Source organism: Periophthalmus magnuspinnatus, chromosome 12 (assembly GCF_009829125.3).
Source record: "Periophthalmus magnuspinnatus isolate fPerMag1 chromosome 12, fPerMag1.2.pri, whole genome shotgun sequence".
Classification (NCBI taxonomy): domain Eukaryota; kingdom Metazoa; phylum Chordata; class Actinopteri; order Gobiiformes; family Gobiidae; genus Periophthalmus; species Periophthalmus magnuspinnatus.
The window spans coordinates 3,721,166-3,732,476 of NC_047137.1; the positions used below are offsets into that span (position 1 = coordinate 3,721,166).

Consider the following 11,311-nt stretch of genomic DNA (forward strand, 5'->3'; position numbering starts at 1 on the left):
TAAAAATAGCTAATATCTGGAATTTATTCAAATGTAAAAAATGTCATAATTTAATTCTGCTTATGCTTGTGCATGTGACACATTTTAATGTGAACTTTGAAGTAAATACCTAAGTCTTTGATTCCTTTATGACAGATAACAATAGATCTACACAAGAATTCACATGTGTTATGCTTGTAACTACGCCTGCGACCCCAGAAATGTCCACTGAAATGTCACATTTTAATTTATTGCATTTCATTACACAAAACATTTAAGATGCATGGTCTATCAAATAAGTTTTTTGTTTTCTTATTGTTTTTTTTTAACAAAACCAAACATTTACAGGGGAAAGTGCTTTACAAGAATTTACAGTCTCAATAAATACAATTAGAACATTGAGGTTTGCTGGATCTTATCAAACTGCCACTACATAAAGACTTTTACCTTTGCCAACACAACACTCTCGCTCACATACACACCTAACTATATGTACATGCCTCGTTTGTGTCAATGTACCAATACTAATGCCTCATCTTAAATCAATCTTGAAATAAAACATTCCAAAATAGCATCCTAGGATTAAAATACAAAACAAAAACTAATTTTGGACTAATACTGTAATTACAAGACTGGAACAATGGCATATTATTTTCAGCAATTCCAAAAGCTGTTAATCTGAAACACCTATAAATGTAAGGCACAGATTGTTTTCTCAAAATTTTGAAAATCTGAGCTGTTATTTGGGGAAAAGAAATACATTTTGAGGCAAAATACCAGAGAAGTGGCTACAGTTAACATTAAATTTCCTTCATATTTACCCAAAGAAAAAACAGAGAAGGCCCTTACCTCAACCGTTCTGTCTTTAAAAGTCCACCTCTTTGTTTATCTTCACAATTGAAATAACACAACGCTTCAGTCCTGCTTCCAATGTCATTCCTTCAGGCTCCCACTGTAATAGTCACAGGCCGAATGTGATGCAGTCCTTTACAAGGCTTTCAGTCGCTTGCTGTTTTCAAAGTGTATAGAGCGGCAGCTGATGGGCTCTTCTGGTCCTTACCAGGTCTACAAAATAAGGACTTTTTTATTATTTCCACGCTATGACTGAGTTGAGTGAGACTTCTTCCATGCTGACTCCTCTCTAACACTTCGTTTGCTAATGCTAGGTCAGGGTTAGGATTAGGAGGTCAGGGGTCATTGCTTTCACGGTGGAGTGCTAGCGGCTGAGTGGAAGCTGTGGCAGTGACATGGCTGGGTGGGATAGACTCTGAGAGGTCAACACTGAAAAAGGATGACCTACAAAACACAGAAATGCGTCACCTTATTTATTAATAATATATTTTTAATTATTTTTGATAAAGAAAAACTCACTGTCGATGTACCCGTGAAGAGCTACCATGCGGGCCCGCTCCGAACTCCCAAAGGGCGAGTAGTGCAGTTCATCAGGCAGAGAGGAGGGGATCCTTGACTGGGGGTGGCCTTGGGGTGCTCCACTGTGCTGGGGTGTATGCTTTTTATGTCTTGCTCTGCAGTTTTGAAACCACACCTATGAAGATGTATCACAACCAGAAGTCACTCATGCAGTGTATAGGAAAAGTATAGCTTTTAGACACAATCTGAAGTATGTCTACTGGAAACATAAATTAATAATAATTACAACTACCCAATCCAACAGAACAAAATATACCAATTATCAGCATTAGCGTGCACCATGTTATGTTCTTTTAACTGATCCATACAAACCTGTATGACTCTTCTGCTGAGGCCGGTCATGTCCGCTAGCTTCTGTAGTGTTTGGGCATCAGGATTGTTGTCTTGGGCAAACTGTGCCTGCATAATCTGCATAAAGGTTGCACATCTGAGTCATATACAGTATGTGTAAAACATGCTGTTTTATTGGTTAAACCAAAGAGCCAGACCTGTAGCTGTTCTGCCGTGAACGATGTCCGTGCCCTTTTGGCTGGTTTGGGCTGGCTGTCTTGTTCTGTTGGAACGGCTCCTTCTAATGTTATGCCATTGCCTGAAAATAAGCAGAAAAGTTGTACAAAAAACAGAGTAGTTGTGGACTAATTAAAAACAAATTTTAATGTTGTCCTGGGACACATGTGAACCTGGGTTGACAGTAAATTATTTCATTTAAGACATACTTGAACTGAATTTTTGAAATTGTCCAGGCCTTTGCAGCCTCTAATCAAAACCACAAAAACAAGACATGTAACACTGAATACACTATGTAATATCTGGTCTTGCATTGTGACATGAAGCATATGTTCTGGGCAGTGTGGGAGGTTAAAGTCTGGCCTACTACTACTTTGATACTCACCGCTCTCTGCTGCCCTTTTGAGGTTCTCCACCATAGTGTCATAATGGATCCTGCACAACACCTTCTCCTCCACCAGACCAAACTCTTCTCCTGTGGACAGCTGCCTCTTACACGAGTAACAGGCGAAGCAGGCCAAGTGGTATGCATTACCCCTCGCACGCCGCACCCAATCGCTGGCATAAATCTGACGGCCACAGCGGGCACATTTAGTACCGAACCTACTGTAGAAGAGGGAGAGACAACAACAGAAGAACACAAGGATTAGAGGAATGAAGTTGATGTAAAAGCAACTTATTACATTCCTGATAATTAGTGATGGACAAAGCAACTAGGCTAAAGCAGAGTTCTAACCTGGAACATAGAATGGATTTTTTAACCTAAGCCCTTAGCAGAACGTCAGGTCTTAAGGAAGAGCCCCTTGAGGAGGACTTGGCCTTCAGAAAGCGCCCTGACTGTGGCTGCAAGCTGAGCCTTGAATGCAAACAAACCAACACCTGCAATTTCCTGCTTGATGCATGAAGACCGTGACATGTACACACACACCAACACACAGTAAACTGGAGAGGAAGAAAGCCCTGCATGACATCACTTTAAATCGTCCTGCTGTAACCGATAGCAACAGTGAGGTCAGGCAGCATCTAAACTTAAACCACCTGATGCACCTTAAGACCATGGAGTGGGTGGTGCATGCACTTCAACAGCATCAGAATAGTCAGCATAGACCGGGTTCTCTGTAGCTAATGGGCAGCTTGGTTTTATATTCATGATTTTCTAATCTAATCAGTTCATATATATATATATATATATATATATATATATATATAAAATTATCTGTGGTTGGTATCCTAGATAGACAGATAGATAAATAAATAACTAGATTATTTACTATCTATCTATTTATTTATTTATGAAGTGTATTAAAAATTATGACATATTGTGAACCCTATAGAATACCAAGGGAAAATCAGCTCAATGAAAATAAGAGTGAAAAAATACATCAGGAGCAGAGATTGAGGGAAGTAGATGAGTGTGTGATAGTGGTAGTGTAGTGCTTGGGAAAATAGCATAGTGACAGAGAACATCAATGGCACCACAAGAGCAGTGGAGAGAAGAGAGCGGAGGAGAGCGGAGGAGAGAGAAGGAGAGCGGAGGAGAGCGGAGGAGAGTGGAGGAGAGCGGAGGAGAGCGGAGGAGAGTGGAGGAGAGCAGAGAGCATGAGGGCTGTCGAGAGATGGGGTTTGGCACAGTCTACATGCACTCCATTCCACTCTATCTACAATGAAAGCATATCATCCAGACAGCTCCAAAAGCTTCTACATGCTTGTTTTCCTGCAATAGTAAAGCTGTGCGTATCTGACATCGGTGACCACTTTAAAAACATGTTAATATTTGTATTTTTTTTTTTTTTTTTTTAGTTTTGGCATTGCATTGACTTTAAAATTGAATCATTTTAATAGCATTTACAGGGTATGTTGCTGCGTATGGCCAAGCTAACTAACAAGTTTCCTATAACTCAATATAGCCCTTGCAGAGACAAATGGACTCTGTGGCTTACTTCATGTATATATCGTTTAGATTGTTTTGGAGAATTCCTGTCTGGTCTTACAGTAGAGAGGAAAACATTGTGGAACATTGTGGCTAATCTAGCATGACAGCTTGTCAGTTTCATGTTCTGAGACAGAATCCAGAAAAGCAGAGATTCATCCCTTTTTGTAGCTCCCCTGACCCCTCCCTCGTTCTGCCCTCTTTTTTTCATATCTCGATTTGGGTTTGTCCCAAGAACCTGGTGTTTACTTTGGAGAAATGTCAATCCTCACATCCCCTATCTCACCCCCGGGATGCAAAGCCCACACCACACAAAGCTTCTATTGGCTCTTTTATCGGTCTTTTCTAACAGCAGTTCACCTGCTGCTGAAAGAGGCACTGGAAGAGCTGCATGTCTTGTGGCTTATTTCTGAAACAGTGAGATACTTAATCTTTATTAGATTTCTCTTGGGAGATTTTATGTACTGACCGTGTTGTTCAGAGGCACTAGCTGAACATGAGCTAATGTGACCTTAAGTATAAGGACCATTAACCGACTTAAAAATAATATTACCACATTTGAAACAAAGCAGAAGTATAGTGATGCAAATAAATTATTGTGTAAACAGTTATACAAATTACTATTCAAGCTTCTGACTGAGACACTAAAACACAGTGACAATTTCTGTAACTTCAATTGTAGAAGTAAAAATGATGGTGTGATATATACATCTAAAATAAATAAAATAATAACATAATAAAATAATAATAATAATAATAATAATAATAATAATAATAATAATAATAATAATAATAATAACCTACAATAAATAAATCTACTCATTGGAGTACAATATATTCAAAGTTACTCAAATCAATGTAACTCATTACTGGCCACCTCTCTCTCTCTCTCTCTCTCTCTCTCTCTCTCTCTCTCTCTCTCTCTCTCTCTCTCTCTCTCTATATATATATATATATATATATATATATATATATATATATATATATATATATATATATATATCTTATATTTTACTTTAATATTTACAGACACTGCTAGTTAGTACTTGTTGTTTGCAGAATAATATAAGTTACTATGGAGACAGGAGCAGCCTGTCAGTGGTGGGTTGATTCTAATTACAGTTATACAAACGCACTGGTATTGTAGGAGCTCCACATGGACTCTAGTTACAGTGGCACTACCTCAGCGTGCCCCTGATTAATGCAGCCCTGCACTTCCTGTGTGGGCCGTGCTGTGAGGGAGGGGGTGCTGTGAGAGAAGGGGGCTGTGAGGGAAGGCGGCTGTGAGAGAGGGGGATGTTTCATAGATGCTTCATGTGTATGAATGTGTACGTTGGGCCCCCAAGGCCTGACAGAGGCTCAACTTGCGCTCTGTCCCCTGCCTCGATTTCCTCCTTCCACCTGACCCCTCCCCCACAAATACACATGTATTCAGAGGGAAAGCCGCTCTGATTTCCTGCTATTACACCCCATTAAAGCAGCTGTCAGTCCAGCTCCAGATGAGAGGCTGACACAAAGAAAATATCTCCAGAGGTTTAAGGCAGCCAGATGAACTTAAGTCATTGAACTGGTCCAGTGCAGTCTTATTCTAATGTTATAGAGTTAACGACGATAGTAAATCAGTGCACATATTCATAGTACTATAGTGATGTCACAGCACTGAGTATAATAAAGCTACAATTTCAAACTTAATATTGATACTGAAAAAGCTCAAAATTCAATATGATTTTTCTATTTGAAAATACATCAAAGTAGTCAACTACTGTCTCCATTTCTATTTCCATTTGTGTGTAAGGCCATTTTCAAAACTATATTAAATACTATATATTGCATTTATAAATATAGTAATTTTGATAGTAATGTTGAAGTAGTACATTTTATTAAATTTGTTTTATGTATTGTCTTTATTTAATTATTTCATTTAATTTTGTCCTGAATCAAAAACCTCTTTGTCTACTTTAACATTTGACAGAATGAGATCTTGTTGTAATAAAATGTATTTGTCATGGGAGCTTTTCATGGGCAAAAAAAAAAAACAAGCAAAACACATTTATATACATTTTATTCCATATAAGCCTTTAATTTTACTAAAAATGTACTATGTTGGCTTGAGACACTGTACTGTACTAAAGTCCTTTTACCACACAGTTACATTTAGGCTACTTATCATAGTATTTGCTTGGGTTTAATTGTTTCTGAACTTTTTCTTTGAGGTGTGTATCTTTTCAAGCCTGTGATAAGTAAATAAGTAGGACTACAGTAGATGCTTTACATCTACTCTCAAACTAAGTGTTCAGTGTGCACAGAGAAGGCCCACATGAAGGTAGAATATCACTTAAAGAAGAAACCGACCAAAATGACTGGCAGCTGCTGGCCATGCACAAACAAACAAAAATATCAGTGTGTGTTTGTCACTGCCGAGGGGAGCCGCTCAAAAGAGGCTGTTATCTGCACACTATTCTACGGCTGCTTATGTTGACAATGGCACTTGTATACTGTCTCATTTCTGGTGCAGTCCTTTGGTGCTATGGAAAAGATTAATTGCTGGTCGCATTATAAATGTCTGTCTGACTATAAATGTCGCCTATGGTTGATGGCTGTGTGTTTCTGAAACATTCTACAGCTCTAAATTAAGTTTCAAAACACAGTTTCTGAGTGTACCCAGATTACCCTCAAGTACCACAGCTGCCACACAAACTAATTGCAATAATTCAGAATTTGATCTTCTCTTTCATTCACTTTTTTGTGAATTGTTTTGCTGCTGCTTTTACGTCTGTGATTATTTTCATTTGTGGTCACATTGACAATGTAGAATACATTATTGTTTAAACATAAATCCAAAGTATTGCACCCACAGCTCCTCTTGAGTGCCACAGTGGGTGACACACACTGCATACAAATTCAATTTGCATGTGGTTGTGCAAAGCTAAACATTTAAGTGTTTAAGTAAATTTAGCCCTGGATTACTGTTTAAATCCTCACGTTATTTCTCTGTCTGTGAGAGTTCAATTGAAAACCATCAACATGCCATCTTTAACACGGTCTGTGCTCCACTAAAAACCTTCTAAGCCTAAAGAAAATACTCCAATCCAGACTGATGTGAGGGAGTCATGCACCCATCTACTGACTATTTATTGTTGATGACTAAAATCATTTTATTTAATAATAAATATGTTTTGTTTTGTTTTTGTTTGTTTTTTTGTTTTGTTGTTGTTTTTAAAATAATACTGATAATACTACTACTACTACTACTTACATAATAATAATAATAATAATAATAATAATAATAATAATAATAATAATAATAATAATAATAATAATAATAATAATAAATACAGAAACAAAACCCAACTGTTTTTTTTTCCTGTAGCAATTACGTATAATAGAAGTATAATAGAAGTAAACAATATGATATAAGTAAACTATAAAATAGCCAATAATAGGAATAATGTTGATGAATTTGTAAAATAAATAAATAACCATTAACTTTGCTCCTCTTTCAAAAAAGTTTCAGATAATTCATATAAACATATTTTTGTCAGAAATGTGCGGCCGTGTGCTTTGGTCTATGTCCCATTGCTTATTGCCTGAGCTCGCATCTTCTAGATTTCCGGTAATTTCCACTCGTTGCTCCCGAATCCCACAGATAAAATAGCCTTCTCCAGTCCTTACTAAACAAATGTCAAGTTTGTCATTTGACCAAACTCAGTATGTCACCTAAGCTGTTCTGTAGACTGTAGCCTATTTAAATAGGAAAGTGTTAGTTTCATGTTTACAGTAGGCCTAATGCAGGTGCGGTTAACGAGCTCTCTCCATTGCACCGAACTGTTCGTGCAGTTGGAGACAAAACAATGGTGTATCTTTCAACTACATTTTGTTACAGACCGTTGGGCTCATTGAAAGATCTAAAAGGAGCGCGAGGTCGCCTGCATTCATTTAGAAAAGCGTGCGTAACAGTGTGTGCGTGTAAAGACGTTACTGGTGTTTGTAGAAACATGCGTCAGAGACTTACCCTACCTGAAATAATCCATTTTACAGAAGATCTCCTTGTTCTTGATGTAGCAGCTGCTGTGCTGACGTAGCGACGTCCTGCACACTGAACACTCCAGGCAGCGCACGTGCCATATGAGGTTGTTCACCTGCGCGCACGCACAAGACTGTCAGGCTATCAGCGTCATTATGGCTTTACCACAAACATCAATAACAATAATCCATAGTTATAAGATCTAAATGTGCCTGACACTACCTTGTGCATTTCTGAACATTTCTGAATATTTTTAAGACCGTCGAATAGGCCTACAATAAATGTTGCCCTAAATTAGGCCTATTAACATTTCAACAACAATACGCTGCAATAGCCTAATAAAAAAAATAAAAAAAAAGATTGAATGGCAATAATATTTAATCACCCTTCGAGAAAGAGCTACAAATATACATGCTGTGAAGCAAGAAAACCACGTGCCACATTTTCTTCAAACGATCCCATTGAAAATACAAGATGATTCAACAACATGAAACTAGGACATGTTGGAATATTCACATTTTATAGGTTTTCTTGGTGAAAATTGCAAGCACTGCGTATCGAGATATACACGAGCACACGCGACAACTCCGATACATGAGGCCCCTGAAACCGAAACATCTATGTTGTGTCTGTCAAATAGTGAGTCTGTCTTTTGTGATTTAACGCAGTTATAGAGCTTTGGTTATTATTATTTTTGTATTAATAATTTATTCCCAGACATACGTACCAAAAGGTAAATATTCTAAAGACCATATATTTAAGAACGTATACGTTCAATTTTGTCCGTTATTACTTTGCTACTAATTACTTACTTCTAATTTCATTCCAAATCCATTTATTTGGACTGACCTTGAGCAAGTATCGGTCGAGGATCTCCAGGCCGCAGCTGGCACACACATTCTTCCCCGTGGACGGAACGGAGCTGGCCGTGGACGTGGGCGAGCACGCTGACGGCGTGGACGGTGTGCTGGGAGACGAGCGCGTGTCCTCCCGCTCCATGTTAGACCTCTGGGACTCTGCGTCCGAATGAGACTGCACCAAACAGTCCAGAGGACAACAGGACAAAATCAGGGCAGAGTTACTCATAGTGAAAGCAGAGGCTAAATAGACTGATAACACAGAAATCAAAAGAAAGGCATTTATCATGCGTAAAATAGCTAGGCTATGTGTTCTTAAAAAAGTGTATAACCTTAAGGCCTTTGGCGAATTTTTCCAGCACTATTAGGTCATAAACATTCACTGAAAGTTGGCTGGCCTGTTTAGTTGAGTTTAGCCCATACTGTCGATTTAGAAATCTGTAATAAACAATCAAAATTACCCAATACCTCTTCATAAACAGCGGGCCGTGTAGGCTGTGTTAATCAGGCCAAAACGCAAGCATCTTTGAATGCTGTAAAATATATATATGAATATATATATGCCTAGTGATTTGCCACGTTTTAGTAGCTCAAAATTTGATATGAACTAGTGGATGGCCAATCGTTGCTGTTTTCCAAAATTGCGCTTTATGGGCATGGGCAGTCGGTTTCTGACATTAGCGTTTATATTTGGCAAATTACAAAGAAGCCTCACCATCGGCGCGTGCTGGGGGTCGGTGAAGCGGCGCGTGACTCCCGGTGTGCCCTCGTGCTCGGTGCAGATCACCTAGACAACATCCCGCGGTGAACATTAGAGGCAGTGTTGGATCTGCGTAAATGGCTATAACAAGTTGTGGTACCCACAAAAGACACGTTTTAAATAATTCGTCCACAATATGGCCTGCTCACAAACGGATCACAACTGTTCTCTTTGGGAGACACATAGAGTGGTGGGGGTGGGGGCTGTGGGTTACCTGCAATTACAAATAGCTCCAAACGCGGAGCAGGCATATAAGAGGGAACCAGAGTGTCAATTTCAACTGTCAATCACCGGAAGCCAACGGGTCACCGAAGAATTGCAAATTTGATTTTTAATGGTTATAATTACAACGTAATTCTTCCCGGGAGAAATCGCAGCGCTCACAAACAACGCAAAACCGGCTATTTAGAGATGGCCCAGTCGCACTAAAGTAAAAAAACAAAAAACAAAAAACATGCTGTGACATTTCAGGGATAAGGATCAACTGAAAGTTGCACGGAGCTGTGTTGTTCAATACATATATAGACTAATGCAAGGCCACAAGTCCGCGCCAAGCTTCAAACAGGCCTGAGACTTTAGCTTCATTAAGACAAATTGGAATCATATATATATATATATATATATATATATATATATATATATATATATATATATATATATATATATATATATATATATATATATATATATATATATATATATATATATATATATATATATATATATATATATATATATATATATATATATATATATATATATATATATATATATATATATATATATATTACCCCATAAAGTAAGTGGAACTAGGCTATAAGAACAAGTGAGCAATGAAAATATCGGTAAAGGAAATAACAGCAAGGTCTGCTGCATTAAATGTTGTCTTAACCATTTTAAAATCAAGTTCAGTGTGATCCATAGTAATTACCTGCTTTGTGGGAATCCCCTCGGACAAAATCTTATTTCCCTCGGAGAGAGGGGATAACGCTTCATTTTTCCAGTACATGTACCCTCGGAGCCTCGCACCGAGTCCAAAGTCGGGAGTGCGATGACGAGTCGACGAACGGCGTCAAAACTGGTACATCCAAAGCTCGCATGGACCCAGGGCGCATTGGGCTGTGTTCAATCAGACTCTTACTTGCTGACCCACTACTGATAATGTGTGAAGTGTGCAGAGCCTAGGCGTAGTGTTCTCCACTCTCTGTTCCTCCTCTCCACTTTGGACCAAAGGAAGTGAATCACTTTGAGAGGCTGGCAGCTTGTGTGTTACTGAGGCTGCAGACGCACTGCTGCGGACAGTCCGCACACAAGTCAGGGAATGCCTCTGTGCGGGGCTGCGCAGTGAAAGTTTGTGGGTTGACTGTTTTCAGAAGAAGGGGAGGGTGAACCCAATACAATCCAAATCCACGCAGATGATGATGTGCGTGAGAAGGGCGGACACTGGGGTATGTCATAAACCTTTCTGTGTGGTTTGATATTTAGGTACTATTTGTAGCTACTGCCAAACAAAAGTAAAGTATAACAAAAAAATAACCTTTAGACAGTTTTTATTTTTATATATTTATTTTTTTTTATTTTTTTGTAAAAGAAAAAAAAAAAAAAACAAAACCGTTGGTGAGAACAAGCTCTGATGGAGCATACACGCATGATGCATATACAGTTTTATGACTGTTTTGGTAAAAACAAATTCAACAGTTTTATAAATGGGACACTTTGTCGAGCATATACATTAATCATATAAACTCAAAGATCTCATAGAAAGTTAAAGCTACATTTTAAACAGTTAAAAATAGATTTCTACTACATAAAATAGATTGAAA

The 11,311-nt window shown here is 38.3% G+C and overlaps 1 protein-coding gene across 2 annotated transcripts; it reads right to left on the reverse strand.

Annotated features, from left to right (window-relative positions):
• Nucleotides 1-115: 115 nt before the first annotated feature.
• On the reverse strand, nt 116-10,837 carry lhx6a (LIM homeobox 6a). Of its 2 annotated transcripts, none has more exons than XM_033976156.2 (9): nt 10,420-10,837; nt 9,444-9,515; nt 8,721-8,903; nt 7,865-7,986; nt 2,303-2,523; nt 1,899-1,999; nt 1,723-1,818; nt 1,351-1,525; nt 116-1,275 (listed from the first exon to the last, which is right to left on the reverse strand). In XM_033976156.2, the coding sequence occupies exons 1-9, from the start codon at nt 10,495-10,497 to the stop codon at nt 1,196-1,198; spliced, it is 1,128 nt and encodes a 375-aa protein (XP_033832047.1). In that variant the 5' UTR covers nt 10,498-10,837; the 3' UTR covers nt 116-1,195. The 2 variants fall into 2 exon arrangements, with proteins under 2 accessions (XP_033832047.1, XP_055081713.1); XM_055225738.1 differs by having other exon boundaries at nt 595-1,275; nt 2,303-2,520.
• Between the last annotated feature and the right edge of the window lie 474 nt (nt 10,838-11,311).